Raw genomic sequence first — 19,352 nt, forward strand, 5'->3', positions numbered from 1 at the left:
GTACTGTGTCCAGGTTTGGGCTCCACACTAAAAGGAGGAGGTGGAAAAATTGGAAAACATCCAGTGGAGGGCAACAAAAATGATTAGGAGACTGGAACACGTGACTTATGTGGAGAGGCTGAGGGAACTAGGATTGTTTAGACTGCGTAAGAGAAGAATGAGGGGGGATTTGATAGTTGCTTTCAACTACCTGAAAGGGGGTTCCAAAGTGGATGGATCTAGACTGTTCTCATTGGTAGCAGATGACAGAACAAGGAGTAATGGTCTCAAGTTGTAATGGGGGAGGTTTAGGTTGGATATTAGGAAAAACTTTTTCACTAGGAGGGTGGTGAAACCCTGGAATGCGTTACCTAGGGAGGTGGTGGAATCTCCTTCCTTAGATATTTTTAAGGTCAGGCTTGACAAAGTTCTGGTTGGGATGATTTAGTTGGGGATTGGTCCTGCTTTGAGCAGGGGGTTGGACTAAATGACCTCCTGAGGTCCCTTCCAACCCTGATATTCTATGATTCTATTAATAGATCCTCCCCTAAGGGATGTCCAAACCATGGCTCCTCCACACCTTTCGGCTTTCCCCCAGCCCTTAGTTTAAAAGCTGCTCTACGACCTTTTTAATGTTAAGTGCCAGCAATCTGGTTCCATTTTGGTTTAGGTGGAGCCCATCCTTCCTGCATACGCTCCTCCTTTCCCAAAGGTTTCCCCAGTTCCTAATAAATCTAAACCCCTCCTCCCTACACCATTGTCTCATCCACGCATTGAGACTCTGCAGTTCTGCCTGTCTAACTGGTCCTGCATGTGGAACTGGGAGCATCTCAGAGAATGGTACCATGGAGGTCCTGGACCTCAGTCTCTTACCTAGCAACCTAAATTTGGGCTCCAGGACCTCTCTCTTACTTTTCCCTATGTCATTGGTACCTACATGTACCACAACACTGGCTCCTCCCCAGCACTACACATCAGTTTATCCAGATGTCTCGAGAGATCCACAACCTTCACACCAGGTGGGCAAGTCACCTTGCAGTTCTCCTGGTCATCGCAAACACAGCTATCTATGTTTCTAATGATTGAATTGCCCATTACTAATACCTGTCTCTTTCTAATAGCTGGAGTTCCCACACCCGGAGAGGTATCCTCAGTGCAAGAGGATACCACAACATCATCTGGAAGGAGGGTTCCAACTATGGGATTATTTCCCTCTGTTCCAGTTAGATACTCTCCTTCCCTGGGACTTTCATCTTCCTCAACAGCACAAAGGCTGTCAGACCTGGGGTGGGACCATTCTACTGTGAGGAAGTCTCATCTATGTACCTCTCTGTCTCCCTCAGTTCCTCCAGTTCAGCCACTCTGGTCTCCAAAGCCCGTACAAGGTCTCTGAGGGCCAGGAGCTCCTTGCACCCAGTGCACACATACACCTCCTGCCCATAGGGCAGGGAATCATACATGCAGCATTTCGTGCAATAAACTGGGTAGCCCCCACTCTGTTCCTGGACTTCTGCCCGCATTCTCTTTTTCCTCCTGCAGCTGGTTCCTTTGTCGTCGTTTTGTTTATATCAAGGGGTGTTTCTGGCTTTTATGTTTAAAGAATGCTGAGTTCTAGCCCCTGCTCACACTCCCCCTGTAAATTCCCTCGCAAAACTCCCCTGTTCGCTAGCTCCTCTGGTCGCTTAGGAGCAGGCTTTTTAAAGCCCTGGTCTCCCTGAGTAGCCCCGCCCCCTGGTGAAGGGTTGATGGGTTCTAAAAGGCTTAGGGATCACAGCCTCGTTAAGAAGCTCTGAGCCTTGCGTAGCAGGCCGCTAGGCTCAGCACACACATGGTCCCCCAAACAAATGAACAGAGCACACGGTATATTTCAGTCAAGCAGCAAGCACACCACAAACACAAATACACACACTACAGACAATAATCTTATCCCAAGGGTCACGTAATCACTCCTCCTTCAGCTGGAGAACTCCCTTGCAAAGCTCCTTGTTAGCTGCTCGTGTTCGCTAGCTCCTCTGGTCACTTAGGAGAGGGCTTTTTAAAGCCCTGGTCTCTGAGTAGCCCTGCCCCCTGTTTAAGGGTTGATGGGTGCTAATAGGGTTAGGGATCATTGCCTCGTTAAGAAGCTCTCAGTCTTGTGTATCAAAGCGGTGTTTGGTAGGACACTACTGAATATCAATTCAGGACAAATTGCTTAGAGCAGGGCAGTCACAGCTCAAGGCTGGGGGTCCTTTGCACACCAAACCAGACCAACAGAGAGGACTTTGGTTTTATCCCACTGGCTAACCAGAAGTCATACAAGCAATTCCCTTAGACACACCAGTTTCTCAGTATCACCACAAGCACCACTCCTTATGGGGACGACTGGTGATGAAAACCAACACTCCAGTAAAAGAAAAAAGGTTCTACCGATCCCAAAGGACCAAGCCCCAGACCCAGGTCAATATACAAGTCAGATCTTACCCACAAATCACGCTGTTGCCAATCCTTTAGAATCTAAAATCTAAAGGCTTATTCATAAAAAGAAATATAGATGAGAGTTAAAATTGGTTAAATTGAATTAATTACATCCAGTAATTAATTGGTTCAGATCAGTAAGTTCTTGGTTCAGATTTGTTGCAGCGATGGAATAAACTGCCGGTTCAAATCAAGTCTTTGGAATACATCCACAGCTGGGATGGGTCACTCAGTCCATTGTTCAGAGCTTCAGTTTGTAGCAAAGTTCCTCCAGAGGTAAGAAGCAGGATTGAAGACAAAATGGAGATGATGATGATGCCTTTTATACCCTTTTGCCATGTGGCTTGTGCTTCCTTTGTTCCAGACACAAGCTACCCAGCCCACGGCATGGAAAAACCTTAGAGTTCTGTCCATAGGCATGTTCCTGCATGCCTTACTGAGTCACAAGGTGTATCTGCCTTCTCTCAATGGATCAGTTGTATAGCTGATGGTCCTTAATGGGCCATCAAGCAGGCTAGGCAGTGCTGATGCCACATCGTCTGGGGCGTCACCTAGAAGCATAGCACAAGTTTGAAATACAGACAATATAGAGCCAATACTTATAACTAAATACAAAAATGATACATGCATAGAGATAGCATAATCATAACCAGGAAATCATAACCTTTTCATAGACATCTTACTTGACCTCCTTTGTACAAGATTTGGTACCACTACAGGACCTTGGGTGCAAGAATGATCTATACAGTCACAGTTCATGTCAATAACGTCACATCTTGCCTAGCATACCGCTAGGCTCAGCACACACATGGTCAGCACATGGTCCCCCAAACAAACCGAGCACATGGTATATTTCAGTCAAGCAGCAAGCATAGATACACACACTACAGACAACAAACTTACCCCAAGGGTCACATAATCGCTCCTCCTTCACCTGGAGATCTCTCACAAAACTCCCATGTTAGCTGCTCCTGCTCACTAGCTCCTCTGGTCGCTTAGGAGCAGGCTTTTTAAAGCCCTGGTCTCCCTGAGTAGCCCCGCCCCCTGATTAAGGGTTGATGAGTGCTAAAAGGGTTAGGGCTCACAGCCTTCTTAAGAAGCTCTCAGCTCTCAGCCTTGCCTAGCAGGCTGTTAGGCTCAGCACACAAATGGTCAGCACACGGTCCCTGAAACAAACAAACAGGGCACACGGTATATTTCAGTCAAGAAGCAAGCACACCACAAGCACAGACACACACTACGGACAACAAGCTTACCCCAATGGTCACGTAATCGCTCCTCCTTCACCTGGAGAACTCCCTCGGAAAACTGCCTTGTTAGCCACTCCTGTTTGCTAGCTCCTCTGGTTGCTTAGGAGTGGGCTTTTTATATTCCTACCAGTGTTTTTTCCAAAACTTCACAAATCCAGCGAGGAACGCAGATTGCATACTCTGGATATTAGAAGGGTGCTGGCCTTTTATATTGAGAGAACCAAACCTTTCCACAAGTCGACACAGGTCTTCATTGCAATGGCAGACAGGATGAAAGGTCTGCTGGTTTTCTCCCAGAGAATTGCCTTGTGGATAACTGCCTGCATCAAGTTCTGCTATGAGCAAGCAGGGATGTCACCACTGGCTATTGTGACGGCCCATTCCACAAGGGCGCAAGCTTTATCAATGGCTTTCCTCAGGCAGGTACCAATCGAGGACATCTGCAGAACCACTACCTGGTCTTCAGTCCACACCTTCGCATCTCATTATGCCATCACAAAGCAGTACCGGGATGATGCCAGCTTCGGCAGAGGAGTGTTGCAAACAGCATGTCCGTGAACTCCGATCCCACCTCTAGGAATAAAGCTTGTGAGTCACTTAACATGGAATTGACATGAGCAAGCACTCAAAGAAGAAAAAACGGTTACCTACCTTTTGTAACTGATGTTCTTTGAGATGTGTTGCTCAAGTCCATTCCATGACCCGTCGTCGTCCTATCCATGGGTGACTTTAATTTTCCTGATATCTGCTGGAAGAGCAATACAGCGGTGCATAGACAATCCAGGAAGTTTTTGGAAAGCGTAGGGGACAATTTCCTGGCGCAAGTGCTGGAGGAACCAACTAGGGGCAGAGCTCTTCTTGACCTGCTGCTCACAAACTGGGAAGAATTAGTAGGGGAAGCAAAAGTGGATGGGAATCTGGGAGGCAGTGACCATGAGTTGGTTGAGTTCAGGATCCTGACAGAGGGAAGAAAGGTAAGCAGCAGGATACGGACCCTGGACTTCAGGAAAGCAGACTTCGACTCCCTCAGGGAACGGATGGCCAGGATCCCCTGGGGGACTAACATGAAGGGGAAAGGAGTCCAGGAGAGCTGGCTGTATTTCAAGGAATCCCTGTTGAGGTTACAGGGACAAACCATCCCGATGAGTCGAAAGAATAGTAAATATGGCAGGCGACCAGCTTGGCTTAATAGTGAAATCCTAGCAGATTTTAAACATAAAAAAGAAGCTTACAAGAAGTGGAAGGTTGGACATATGACCAGGGAAGACTATAAAAATATTGCTCGGGCATGTAGGAATGATATCAGGAGGGCCAAATCACACCTGGAGCTGCAGCTAGCAAGAGATGTCAAGAGTAACAAGAAGGGTTTCTTCAGGTATGTTGGCAACAAGAAGAAAGCCAAGGAAAGTGTGGGCCCCTTACTGAATGATGGAGGCAACCTAGTGACAGAGGATGTGGAAAAAGCTAATGTACTCAATGCTTTTTTTGCCTCTGTCTTCACCAACAAGGTCAGCTCCCAGACTGCTGCGCTGGGCATCACAAAATGGGGAAGAGATGGCCAGCCCTCTGTGGAGATAGAGGTGGTTAGGGACTATTTAGAAAAGCTGGATGTGCACAAGTCCATAGGGCCGGACAAGTTGCATCCGAGAGTGCTGAAGGAATTGGCGGCTGTGATTGCAGAGCCATTGGCCATTATCTTTGAAAACTCATGGCGAACCGGGGAAGTCCCGGATGACTGGAAAAAGGCTAATGTAGTGCCAATCTTTAAAAAAGGGAAGGAGGAGGATCCTGGGAACTACAGGCCAGTCAGCCTCACCTCAGTCCCTTGAAAAATCATGGAGCAGGTCCTCAAAGAATCAATCCTGAAGCACTTGCATGAGCGGAAGGTGATCAGGAACAGCCAGCATGGATTCACCAAGGGAAGGTCATGCCTGACTAATCTAATCGCCTTTTATGATGAGATTACTGGTTCTGTGGATGAGGGGAAAGCAGTGGATGTATTGTTTCTTGACTTTAGCAAAGCTTTTGACAAGGTCTCCCACAGTATTCTTGTCAGCAAGTTAAGGAAGTATGGGCTGGATGAATGCACTATAAGGTGGGTAGAAAGCTGGCTAGATTGTCGGGCTCAACGGGTAGTGATCAATGGCTCCATGTCTAGTTGGCAGCCGGTATCAAGTGGAGTGCCCCAAGGGTCGGTCCTGGGGCCGGTTTTGTTCAATATCTTCATAAATGATCTGGAGGATGGTGTGGATTGCACTCTCAGCAAATTTGCGGATGATACTAAACTGGGAGGAGTGGTAGATACGCTGGAGGGGAGGGATAGGATACAGAAGGACCTAGACAAATTGGAGGATTGGGCCAAAAGAAATCTGATGAGGTTCAATAAGGATAAGTGCAGGGTCCTGCACTTAGGACGGAAGAACCCAATGCACAGCTACAGACTAGGGACCGAATGGCTAGGCAGCAGTTCCGCGGAAAAGGACCTAGGGGTGACAGTGGACGAGAAGCTGGATATGAGTCAGCAGTGTGCCCTTGTTGCCAAGAAGGCCAATGGCATTTTGGGATGTATAAGTAGGGGCATAGCGAGCAGATCGAGGGACGTGATCGTTCCCCTCTATTCGACATTGGTGAGGCCTCATCTGGAGTACTGTGTCCAGTTTTGGGCCCCACACTACAAGAAGGATGTGGATAAATTGGAGAGAGTCCAGCGAAGGGCAACAAAAATGATTAGGGGTCTAGAACACATGACTTATGAGGAGAGGCTGAGGGAGCTGGAATTGTTTAGCCTGCAGAAGAGAAGAATGAGGGGGATTTGATAGCTGCTTTCAACTACCTGAAAGGGGGTTCCAAAGAGGATGGCTCTAGACTGTTCTCAATGGTAGCAGATGACAGAACGAGGAGTAATGGTCTCAAGTTGCAATGGGGGAGGTTTAGATTGGATATTAGGAAAAACTTTTTCACTAAGAGGGTGGTGAAACACTGGAATGCGTTACCTAGGGAGGTGGTAGAATCTCCTTCCTTAGAGGTTTTTAAGGTCAGGCTTGACAAAGCCCTGGCTGGGATGATTTAACTGGGAATTGGTCCTGCTTCGAGCAGGGGGTTGGACTAGATGACCTTCAGGGGTCCCTTCCAACCCTGATATTCTATGATTCTATCCTGTTGTTGGAGTTGACAGCAAGAAGGAACTGAGAGGGTGCAGGGCCAGCAATGCCTAATATACTGGCATATGAGCTCCAGGGGGTCCCAGAGCCAGCCCTACGAATATCACTAAGGCAAAAATCCCCAGCAGCCATGCATGTGGGTGAGCATACACCTAACATGGAATGGACATGAGCAACATATCTTGAAGAACAACAGTTACGAATGGTAGGTAACTGTTTTTTCCCAAGTCCAAGGGAGGAATGAGACCTATCGTTGACCTCCATGATCTTAACAAATACATGAGATAATGGGATTCTTATGGCCCCCTTAGCAGCTAGCTTCCTCACCTTAAATCGTGATGACTGGTTTTCTGCTCTTGACCTGCAGGACACTGATTTCCATGTAGCAATTCTCTTGAGCCACAGTAGGTTCCTCAGGTTTGTTGTGGATGGCCAGTATGGTATGTTGCCTTTTGGCCTGTCTTCCTCTTCCTGGGTTTTTACCTAGTATATGATTGTGGTTACAGTGTACCTCAGGAAGAGGGAAATTCATATTTTCCTGTATCTGGATGATTGATTATTGAGGGGCAAGTCCAGTGAGGGAGTCTTCTCACTTGTTCACGTCACACTATGTCCACTTGATTGTCTAGGTCTCATCCTAAACAGCAGTCAGTCAGCATTGGTTCCAACTTGAAGTTAATTGGATTCCTGATAGACTCTACAAGTTTGAGAGCATTTCTACTGCCTGAACAATTCCAGGCAATCTACCACCTATGTCTGGAGCTGCAGTCTCAATCCTCAGCCACAACCTGAGTCTGCTTGAGGCTGCCAGGTCATATGGATGAATACACACAGGTAGTACAATATGCCAGGCTGCGCCTGTGTCCTTTTTCAGGTGTGGCTGAAGTTGGTCCGTTATCAGAATCATCACTCCTTGGACAGGTTGCTCTGACTCCCCTGCCGATCCTAGACTCCTTACAGTGGTGGATGATTCAGCACAACATATGCCAAGATGTTCCTTTGTCTCAATCCCCACCAACCACCAATACAGTCATTGATACCTCCTGAATAGGTTGGGGAGGGCATCTAGGGTTGCTGAAAACTAAAGGTGTGTGGTCAGAACAGTACACTTCCTGGAGCTTCGTGCCATCTAGAATGCCTGTCAGACCTTTTAAGATTACATCAGGGACTCACCCATTCTCATACTCACCGACAATACCATTGTAATGTTTTATGTGAACAGGTGGGGGGAGGGAGGGGAAGGGGTACACACTCCAATGTGCAGTGTCAGGAGGCTATTAGGCTCTGGCAGTTTTGCATCAGGGAAAATATTACTCCCATGACCAATCCCTTACCTGGAGTCCAGAATCACTTGGTAGATCATCTGAGCAGAAATTTCCCCCTGAGTTTTTTCTTCATGGTCCCTGAAGCCTAGGGTCCCGTGATGGGAGAATAACATGAGGGAACCTGAGAATCACCTCAGAGAACAGATGGGCAGGATCCCCTTGGAGAATAACATGAGGGGGAAAGGAGTCCAGGAGAGCTGGCTGTATTTTAAAGAATCCTTATTGAGGTTACAGGGACAAACCATCCCGATGTGTAGAAAGAATAGTAAATATGGCATGCGACCAGCTTGGCTTAACAGTGAAATCCTTGCTGATCTTAAACACAAAAAAGAAACTTACAAGAAGTGGAAGATTGGACAAATGACCAGGGAAGAGTATAAAAATATTGCTCGGGGATGCAGGAGTGAAATCAGGAAGGCCAAATCACACCTGGAGTTGCAGCTAGCAAGAGATGTTAAGAGTAACAAGAAGGGTTTCTTCAGGTATGTTAGCAACAAGAAGAAAGTCAAGGAAAGTGTGGGCCCCTTACTGAATGATGGAGGCAACCTAGTGACAGAGGATGTGGAAAAAGCTAATGTACTCAATGCTTTTTTTTGCCTCTGTCTTCACGAACAAGGTCAGCTCCCAGACTACTGCACTGGGCAGCACAGCATGGGGAAGAGGTGACCAGCCCTCTGTAGAGAAAGAAGTGGTTCGGGACTATTTAGAAAAGTTGGACGAGCACAAGTCCATGGGGCCGGATGCGCTGCATCTGAGAGTGCTAAAGGAGTTGGCGGATGTGATTGCAGAGCCATTGGCCATTATCTTTGAAAATTCATGGCAATCAGGGGAGCCCCCGGACAACTGGAAAAAGGCTAATGTGGTGCCCATCTTTAAAAAAGGGAAGAAGGAGGATCCTGGGAACTACAGGCCAGTTAGCCTCACCTCAGTCCCTGGAAAAATCATGGATCAGATTCTCAAGGAATCAATTCTAAAGCATTAAGAGGAGAGGAAAGTGATCAGGAAGAGTCAGCATGCATTCACCAAGGCCAAGTCATGCCTGACTAATCTAATTGCCTTCTATGATGAGATAACTGGCTCTGTGGATGAGGGGAAAACAGTGGACATGTTGTTCCTCGACTTCAGCATAGCTTTTGACATGGTCTCCCACAGTATTCTTGCCCGCAAGTTAAAGAAGTATGGGCTGGATGAATGGACTATAAGGTGGACAGAAAGCGGCTAGATTGTCGGGCTCAATGGGTAGTGATTAATGGCTCCATGTCTAGTTGACAGCCGGTATCTAGTGGAGTGCCCCAATGGTCGGTCCTCAGGCCGGTTTTGTTCAATATCTTCATTAATGATCTGGTGGATGGTGTGGATTGCACCCTCAGCAAGTTTGCAGATGACACTAAACTGGGAGGAGAGGTAGATATGCTGGAGGGTAGCGATAGGATACAGAGGCACCTAGACAAATTAGAGGATTGGGCCAAAAGAAATCTAATGAGGTTTAACAAGGACAAGTCCAGAATCCTGCACTTAGGACAGAAGAATCCCATGCAACGGTACAGACTAGGGACTGAATGGCTAGGCAGGAGTTGTGCGGAAAAGGACCTAGGGATTTCAGTGGACCAGAAGCTGGATCTGAGTCAACAGTGTGTCCTTGTTGCCAGGAAGACCAATGGCATTTTGGGATGTATAAGTAGGGGCAGTGCTAGCAGATTGAGGGACGTGATCGTTCCCCTCTATTCGACACTGGTGAGACCTCATCTGGAGTAGTGTGTCTAGTTTTGGGCCCCACACTACAAGAAGGATGTGGAAAAATTGGAAAATGTCCAGCAGAGGGGTCTCGAAATGATTAGGGGTCTTAAACACATGACTTATGAGGAGAGGCTGAGGGATCTGGGATTGTTTAGTCTGCGGAAGAGAAGAATGAGGGGGGATTTAATAGCTGCTTTTAACTACCTGAAAGGTGGTTCCAAAGAAGATGGATCTAGACTGTTCTCAGCAGTAGCCGATGACAGAACGAGGAGTAATGGTCTCAAGTTGCAGTGGGGGAGGTTTAGGTTGGATATTAGGAAAAACTTTTTTTAGTAGGAGGGTGGTGAAACACTGTAATGCGTTACCTAGGGAGGTGGTGGAATCTCCTTCCTTAGAGGTTTTTAAGGTCAGGCTTGACAAAGCCCTGGCTGGGATGATTTAATTGGGGATTGGTCCTGCTTGGAGCAGGGGGTTGGACTAGATGACCTCCTGAGATCCCTTCGCACCCTGATAGTCTATGATTGAATCATCAGCCCACACTTGGTAAGGCAACTCCCATCGTTTCTTCTGTTGTATATTTATGCCTGCCCACTGTAATCTTCACTCCATAGATCTGAAGAAGTGGGTCATAGCCCACCAAAGCTTATGCTCTAATAAATTTGTTAGTCTTTAGGGTGCCACAGGATTCCTTGTTGTTTTTGCAGCACCAGTATGGAACTGTGCCCCCCATGCGGGCCCTTAACTGGGCCGCCAGCTTGTTCTTTGTTACCACAGCCCCGAGGGGCCGCAGGCAGAGCCAGGGTCCTGCCCCAGGAACTGATCAGCCAAGCGCGGGCCTCTGCAGCAGGGCCGGAAGCTCCCTCCCCTGACCCGCTGCGGTCTTTCCCCTCCCAGCACCACCGGCGTGGGGCGGCCCCAGGGCCCGAGCAGCGACCGACCCCGCCTCCCGCTCTCCTTGCGCCGCGGTGGCCGGGCCCGCTGGAGCCCAGGGCACGGGGGCGGACGCCGGGGTGGGCGGAACCAGAGGACGTTTCTATCTGGCTGCTGCCCCGGCTGGGTCGAAGAGCCGGAGACACCAACCCCCGAGCCCTCGGCGCGGGGCACGCCGGGAGTTGTAGTTCCCTGACGGCGCGGGGCACGCCGGGAGTTATTGGCCGCAGGGGGCAGTGCTCCCGCTGTTCCGCCCAGCGCCCGGTCCCCTGCGCATGTGCGTGAGCTGCGGCGGGGCCAGACCTGTCCGCGCGAGCTGGGCCATGGCGGCGGCCGGCGCCGCGTCGGGCGGAGGGGCCGGGAGCTCCAAGGTGGCGCCCAGCGTGGAGTTCGATCACAGCTGCTCCGACAGCGTGGAGTACCTGACCCTCAACTTCGGGCCCTTCGAGACGGTGCATCGGTGGCGCCGCCTGCCGCCCTGCGACGAGTTCGTCGGGGCCAGGTGAGGCGATGAGGAGCCGCGCCAGCCTGGGGACGGGGTTACGTGGGTGGCCGGGGTGGGGCTGAGAGTGGGCAGAGCCGAGTGTGCGGGGCAGCGCTGGGGTGGGGGCCCGGCGGAGAGGGGGAGGGTCGGGGGGTGGGTGGGGGCCCGGCGGAGAGGGGGAGGGTCGGGGGGTGGGTGGGGGCCCGGCGGAGAGGGGGAGGGTCGGGGGGTGGGTGGGGGCCCGGCGGAGAGGGGGTGGGTCACGGGGTGGGTGGGGGCCCGGCGGAGAGGGGGAGGGTCGGGGGGTGGGTGGGGGCCCGGCGGAGAGGGGGTGGGTCACGGGGTGGGTGGTGGCCCGGCGGAGAGGGGGAGGGTCGGGGGGTGGGTGGGGGCCCGGCGGAGAGGGGGTGGGTCACGGGGTGGGTGGGGGCCCGGCGGAGAGGGGGTGGGTCACGGGGTGGGTGGGGGCCCGGCGGAGAGGGGGAGGGTCGGGGGGTGGGTGGTGGCCCGGCGGAGAGGGGGAGGGTCGGGGGGTGGGTGGGGGCCCGGCGGAGAGGGGGAGGGTCGGGGGGTGGGTGGGGGCCCGGCGGAGAGGGGGAGGGTCGGGGGGTGGGTGGGGGCCCGGCGGAGAGGGGGAGGGTCGGGGGGTGGGTGGGGGCCCGGCTGAGAGGGGGGAGGGTCGGGGGGTGGGTGGTGGCCTGGCGGAGAGGGGATCATCGAGTGACTGGGTCACGGGGTGGGGGCAGGGCCAGGTCTCCCCTTGCGAGTGTCTGACGGACTCTCTCTCAGGCGCAGCAAACACACCGTGGTTGCCTATCGGGATGCCATCTACGTGTTTGGTGGTGACAACGGGTAAGTGCTACTTCCTTGGCTGGCCTGTGGTGGTGCCAGGCAGCTTCCCTGCTAGCCCTGCCTCTCGCTATGCCTGTTAATATTAGGGGTATGTTATGCAACCACCCAGGTTTAGATTTAGCATACTATGGTGTGGATATGCTATTTGTATTCATAGAATCATAGCCTGACCTTAAAATCCTCAAAGGAAGGAGACTCCATCACCTCCCTAGGTAACGCGTTCTAGTGCTTCACCACCATCCTAGTGAAAACGTTCTTCCTAATATCCAACCTAAACCAACCCCACTGCAACTTGAGACCATTACTCCTCATTCTGTCATCTGCTACCACTGAAAACAGTCTAGATCCATCCTCTTTGGAACCCCCTCTCAGGTAGTTGAAAGCAGCTATCAAATCCCCCCTCATTCTTCTCTTCTGCAGACTAAACATCCCCAGTTCCTTCAGCCTCTCCTCATAAGTCATGTGTTCCAGTCCCCTAATCATTTTTGTTGCCCTCCGCTGGATGTTTTCCAATTTTTCCACATCCTCCTTGTAGTGTGGGGCCCAAAACTGGACACAGTACTCCAGATGAGGCCTCTCCAGTGTTGAATAAAGGTGAACGATCACATCCCTCAATCTGCTGGCACTGCCCCTACTTATACATTTCAAAATGCCATTTGCCTTCTTGGCAAAAAGGGCACACTGTTGACTCATATCCAGCTTCTTGTCCACTGTAACCCCTAGGTCCTTTTCTGCAGAACTGCTGCCTAGCCATTCGGTCCCTCGTCTGTAGCGGTGCATGGGATTCTCCGTCTTAAGTGCAGGACTCTGCACTTGTCCTTGTTGAACCTTGAACAGATTTCTTTTGGTCCAATCCCCTAATTTGTCTAGGTGCCTCTGTATCCTATCGCTACCCTCCAGCATATCTACCTCTCCTTCCAGTTTAGTATCATCTGCAAACTTGCTGAGGGTGCAATCCACACTATCCTCCAGATCATTAATGAAGATAGTGAACAAAACCAGGACCAACCCTTGGGCCCTCCGCTTGATACCAGCTGCCAACTAGACATGGAGCCATTGATCACTACTTGTTGAGCCCGATGGTCTAGTCAGTTTTCTATCCACTTTATAGTCCATTCATCCAGCCCATACTTCTTTAGCTTGCTGGTAAAAATACTGTGGGAGACCATGTCAAAAGCTTTGCTAAAGTCAAGGAATAACATGTCCACTGCTTTCTCCTCATCCACAGAGCCAGTTATCTCATCATAGAAGGCAATTAGATTAGTCAGGCATGACCTTCCCTTGGTGAATCCATTCTGACTGTTCCTGATCACTTTCCTCTCCTCTAAGTGCTTCAGAATTGATTCCTTGAGGTCCTGCTCCATGATTTTTCCAGGGACTGAGGTGAGGCTGACTGGCCTGTAGTTCCCAGGATTCTCCTCCTTCCCTTTCTTTAAAAATGGGCACTACATTAGCCTTTTTCCAGTCATCCGGGACCTCCCCCGATTGCCATGAGTTTTCAAAGATAATGGCCAGTGGCTCTGCAATCACATCTGCCAATTCCTTTCGCACTCTCGGATGCAGCACATCCAGCCCCATGGACTTGTGTTCGTCCAGCTTTTCTAAATAGTCCCGAATCACTTCTTTCTCTACAGAGGGCTGGTCACCTCCTCCCCATGCTGTGCTGCCCAGTGCAGTAGTCCGGGAGCTGACCTTGTTCGTGAAGATAGAGGCAAAAAAGCTTTGAGTACATTAGCTTTTCCCGCATCCTCTGTCACTAGGTTGCCTCCCTCATTCAGTAAGGGGCACACCCTTTCCTTGACTTCCTTCTTGTTGCTAACATACCTGAAGAAACCCTTCTTGTTACTCTTAACAACTCCTGCTAGCTGCAACTCCAAGTGTGATTTGGCCTTTCTGATTGACAACCTATAACTCTATTGGTTGCCAGGGTTTGGCACTTGTGTGGTAATTCTACACCTGTGGCTGCTGTTTGACACTTGCATTATAGCAGCATACTAGTCAGCTCTTTATCATCACCATCCAGCTAGGGAACAGGAACCTTTCCTTTCAGTTGTAGACTGAAGTGGTTTGAGTATTGGCCTGCTAAATCCAGGGTTGTGAGTTCAATCCTTGAGGGGGGCCAAATTGGGGATTGGCCCTGCTTTGAGCAGGGGGTTGGACTAGATGACCTCCTGAGGTCCCTTCCAACCCTGGTATTCTATGATTCTAAGCCACTCTTATCCAGTCTTTTGTCACCTCAAGATTAGATTGTTGCAATATGTGGTGCACCTTAAACCAGTCAGATCCTAATGCCTGTGAGGAATGCAGGGGCGTGCTTATTGAGCAGGCCACCTCATTTGGAGTATGTGACGTCAGTGCTCTGGGCTCTTCACTGGTTGTCTGTTGGTCTCCTGATGGCGCTCAAGAGGTGATCATAACTTATAAAGTCTAGGTCAGCCTACCTGAGAGCGTGCCTCTCTCCCTGGGTCATATTGCTACAGCTAGGGTCAGCAGAGGTGCATGAGCTGGAGGCCTCTCATTAAAGAAGGGGCAGTGGCAAGTAGGGAATTCTCAGTGAAAAGTCTGAGACTCTTTTTTTTTCCCCCCATTGTTGGTCTGAAATAGGCTGAATTTAGTGATCTTTTGGGCACACTGCAAAATCTATCTGCTCTGCAGGGTTTTTGGAGAGAGCTGAAGGGTGTTTTCCCCACTGCTATGAAAGGGCAAGAAGGAGCTTGTAAGTGGCCTGCCGAGTTCCCGTTTAATTAATCATTTCAATACTGCTGAGATAGCTTTGTATTTATTATTATTGGTGTGCTAGGGTTTCTAGAGCCTTCAATAGATAGCTTTTAGTAATTTAAATAGAAATAACTTCATCGTATCAGGTGTTAAAGAATCCAGGCTTGCCAGGGCTGAGTAAGTCTGCTGTGAAAAGTGATACTTGTATGTTTGTTTAATGCTAGCTGGTAAGTCTGCTGTGAAAGGTGATATTAAAACACATACAAGTATCACTTTTCACAGCAGACTTACTAGCTAGCAATAAATAAATTACCATGATTTGGACATGTATATGTGTATATTTATTTGTTTTTCCTAGAGCTAATTAAGTGTTCTAGGAAAAAGTGTGAGAGTGGCCGCCAGCAAGAGTTGGTGGCCACACTCTGAAGCCACCAAAAAATTTGTCCTGAGAACTCCTCCTCTAGCATATAGTAATTATGTAGTGTCGCTGTGAGAAACAGCAATCAGGTCTCTAAATACTTTAGTGGCACATATCAGGCTTAGTCTTAGAGGAAATAAATTCTTATTTCTTACACTTAGAACAAATATAATCTAACATGGAATTGGAAGTGTTAGAGAAATACACAGCAACTGCTCATCTTACCCTGCCTATGTAAGCCTAGCTTGAGCTTATTCTTTATTACTCCTGCGGGAATTCTGCACCACTGTGCATGCACAGAATTCATGTCTCCTGCAGATTTCTTTGTTTCCCTGCAGAACAATTACTTCTGATGGGGAACTAAAGGGAAGCCATAAGAGTGGTCATGCACCCCTCCTGAACAGCGCAGGTGCATCGTTTTGGGCGCTCAGAGCAGCCAGCAGAGAGGTACATGACCAGAGGGATGTGGGGCTGGCAATGCCCCTGCCGGTGGCTCATACCCTGTACTGGGACTTCCTCTTCCCCTACAAGGAGCAGCCTGGGCCAGGTCAGACCCACCCCCAGAAACCTCCCTTGGCTGTACACCCCCACATTCTCTGCTTCCTGCTCCCATTGCTCCTAAGCTGTGGGGGAAGGGGGTCACTGTATGAGGAGCTGCTCCCCTGTCTGTCCAACCCCCGTTCATCTGCATCTCCCCATACCCAGACCCCTCCCTGCTGACCGTTACCCCCCTCACTCAGAATTCCCCCTGCTGAGCCCCTTGCAGCTGAACCCCCACCCACTGAGCCTCACTCCTTGAATTCGGAGCCCCCTTCCTGCCAAGTCCTCCCCTTCCTCCCTGCATCCAGACCATCACCACTGAGCCGCCACACTCAAACCCCCACCCCAAGGAGCCCCATGCATCTGGACCAACCTGACGAGCCCCCCACTCCTGGAGCTCCACCCCACTGAGCCCAGCCAGCTGCACCCAGAACCCTACTCTACCAAACCCCACTCCCGCAGCATCTGGACACCCCTGCTGAGTCCCCCCTGCTGAGCCCCATCCCATCCGGACCCCCACCAGGCCCTCTGTGCTGAGCCCCAACCACTTCACCTGGTTCTCCCTGAAGAGTCCCATTCCCCCTACATCCGGAAGTCTCTCACACCGAGCTGCCCGCACCCAGATTGTGCCACACAGAACCCTCTCGTCCCACACCTGGATCCCCCCACAGTAAACCCCTCAACTCTTGGATCCTGCTGGGCTGAGCCTGCCTGCCCCACATCTGTATCGGGGGCCAGGGCTGGGTGTGTGTGTGAGACTGTCCCTATCGCTTGCTATCTTGGTGCATCTGGTGTGGAGGGGCAGGAACCCGGGGTGTTTGTGGGGTCAGCCTGGCTCTTGTGGTGTATCAGGTTCAGGTGCAGCCTCACTGCTGAGTCCGTGTCCCAGGGTGGGCTGCAGGGTGATCTCCCACCTCTGTGCAGCCAGTGGCCTGTAACGTCCACTGCCATTCTGGAGCCTCCACATTTATTTATTGACAAATGAAATATGCAGAATTTTGCAAAATTTTAAAATATTGTGTGCTGAATTTTTATTTTTTGGCGCAGAATAATTTATAAACTCATGAGTAATTTATTTAAAGTTACACAAACATATTGTGCCATGACTTGTCTTTGTCTTACATCACCTCTAGGCACCAATCCTTACTGCTGAGTTACCGGGCTGACTTTGGAAATCCCACATTTTCTCTGACTCTCTCCCCTCCCAAGCCCACCATGTGTGGGGAGCTTCTGGGACTAGGGACACCACACTGCACTCTCCTGAGGTTCCCTCCTCCAAGGTCTACTACCCCTTCTTCACTCAACCCACCTCTCCAGGCAAGTCTAGTCAGACTTGTCTGACCCTCCGCCTCCCAGTTCCCTGTGACTTTCCTGTCATAATTCCCATATCCCTCTCTCAAAATCCACTCTCCAACTTCCTTGCTCACTTCCTGCGCAGAGGCTCCACCCGCTCTGGTAATGTTGCTACTGGTTCCTTCACACTGACAATGTGGTGGTTCTGTGACTTCCACTCTCCGTTCTTTCAGATACCCTGTCAGCGAAAGTGGGGTATTAGTTACCACTCTTATGGGGTTTGTTTGTTCTTCAAAGTGGATTGAAAATATAAGGTATTATGTTAGCTTTTGTGTTGAGAGAACAGAAAGCAGCACCACAGAGGGAGAAAAACATCTTCCCCTAATTTTTTTGTTACCGTCCTTCATGGTTATCAGGAGGGGTTGTCAGGAAAATTCTGCTTCTGGGCGCTGCTAAAAGAATTTTCTAGTAGTGCAAACTCCAGAGTTGAAATATTTTCTCTCCCTGAAGAGACAAGTTCAAATCTAAGTAAAGTTGACTCTGACCCTGATTTTTAAGGGAAAGAAATTGAGTTCTGTGTGGTTGTCTGAATATAGTCTCAGTAAATCTTAATATTGAAGCTCTCTTGTCTGTGGATTTAAGATAATAGCTGAACCCTTAAACTTAAAGTCTGGTGTGTGCATCGTCCTTAACATTAAGAGTTATGGTCTGTCCTGGTGCCATTGCACAAAATTTCCCTTCTCTACACTGTTGTGGCATCTTTGTATACCAATTGGCTGTTACCTTTCCCACCCCAGAATCTACTGCAGTTCACTGGTGCTTATGTATTGCACAGTTCCATGCAGAACAATGCAAAGTGTTTTCGATTGGAAGGTACTGTGTAAATGTAAAATATTACAGTATGTTGTTTCTGACCTGGGACACCCTAAGTCTGGAAGGCTGCTTTATCACTGATAAGGTAGCCCGGGTGGGGTGGGGGAGGAGGGCAGGACAAGGCCACATTGCTTATTGTAGCCACACTACAAATCAAAGCTGTTTGAATGAATATGGTGTACTTAGATTTCTAGAAAGCCTTTGATAAGGTCCCTCACCAAAGGCTCTTACGTAAATTGTCATGGGATAAGAGGGAAGATCCTTTCATGGATTGAGAACTGGTTAAAAGACAGGGAAGAAAGGGTAGGAATAAATGGTAAATTTTCAGAATAGAGAGGGGTAACTAGTGGTGTTCCCCAAGGGTCAGTGCTAGGACCAGTCCTATTCAACTTATTTATAAATGATCTGGAGAAGGGGGTAAACCGTGAGATGGCAAAGTTTGCAGATGATACCAAATTGCTCAAGATAGTTAAGACCAAAGCAGACTGTGAAGAACTTCAAAAAGATCTCACAAAACTAAATGATTGGGCAACAAAATGGCAAATGAAATTTAATGTGGGTAAATGTAAAATAACGCACATTGGAAAAAATAACCCCAACTATACATACAATATGATGGGGGCTAATTTAGCTACAACTAATCAGGAAAGAGATCTTGGAGTCATCGTGGATAGTTCTCTGAAGACGTCCACACAGTGTGCAGCAGCAGTCAAAAAAGCAAACAGGATGTTAGGAATCATTAACAAAGGGATCGAGAATAAGACGGAGAATATCTTATTGCCCTTAGATAAATCCATGGTATGCCCACATCTTGAACACTGCGTTCAGATGTGGTCCCCTCATCTCAAAAAAGATATACTGGCATTAGAAAAGGTTCAGAAAAGGGCAACTAAAATGATTAGGGGTTTGGAATGGGTCCCATATGAGGAGAGATTAAAGAGGCTAGGACTTTTCAGCTTGGAAAAGAGGAGGATATGATAGAGGATATGGGGTGGGGATATGATAGAGGTCTATAAAATCATGAGTGGTGTGGAGAAGGTGAATAAGGAAAAGTTATTTACTTGTTCCCATAATATAAGAACTAGGGGCCACCAAATGAAATTAATGGGTAGCAAGTTTAAAACAAATAAAAGGAAGTTCTTCTTCACACAGTGCACAGTCAACCTGTGGAACTCCTTGCCTGAGGAGGTTGTTGAAGGCTAGGACTATAACAGGGTTTAAAAGAGAACCTCCATGAATTTATCTAGTTAAGTCCATTAATGGCTATTAGCCAGGATGGGTAAGGAATGGTGTCCCTAGCCTCTGTTTGTCAGAGGGTGGAGATAGATGGTAGGAGAG

General features: G+C 49.2%; 2 protein-coding genes across 4 annotated transcripts in view; both read left to right on the forward strand.

The window, feature by feature from the left end:
- The window catches only part of IPO9 (importin 9), a 204,263-nt gene extending 202,787 nt beyond the window's left edge, over positions 1–1,476 (forward strand). Inside the window, exon 23 of one of the 2 annotated variants that reach the window (XM_073320215.1) lies at positions 1,101–1,476. In XM_073320215.1, coding sequence (XP_073176316.1) covers positions 1,101–1,286 — 186 coding nt within the window. In that variant the 3' untranslated portion in view covers positions 1,287–1,476. The remainder of the gene's footprint in view (positions 1–1,100) is intronic. The other variant, XM_073320212.1, reaches the window with a different exon arrangement.
- Positions 1,477–11,104: 9,628 nt separating this feature from the next.
- LZTR1 (leucine zipper like post translational regulator 1) overlaps positions 11,105–19,352 on the forward strand; it is a 298,705-nt gene continuing 290,457 nt past the window's right edge. For both annotated transcript variants that reach the window (XM_073319623.1, XM_073319627.1), the window contains exons 1-2: positions 11,105–11,338; positions 12,110–12,172. In XM_073319623.1, the coding sequence (XP_073175724.1) occupies positions 11,112–11,338; positions 12,110–12,172 (290 nt within the window). In that variant the 5' untranslated portion in view covers positions 11,105–11,111. The remainder of the gene's footprint in view (positions 11,339–12,109; positions 12,173–19,352) is intronic.

The sequence above is a fragment of the Lepidochelys kempii genome, chromosome 21, assembly GCF_965140265.1.
Source record: "Lepidochelys kempii isolate rLepKem1 chromosome 21, rLepKem1.hap2, whole genome shotgun sequence".
NCBI classification, from domain to species: domain Eukaryota; kingdom Metazoa; phylum Chordata; order Testudines; family Cheloniidae; genus Lepidochelys; species Lepidochelys kempii.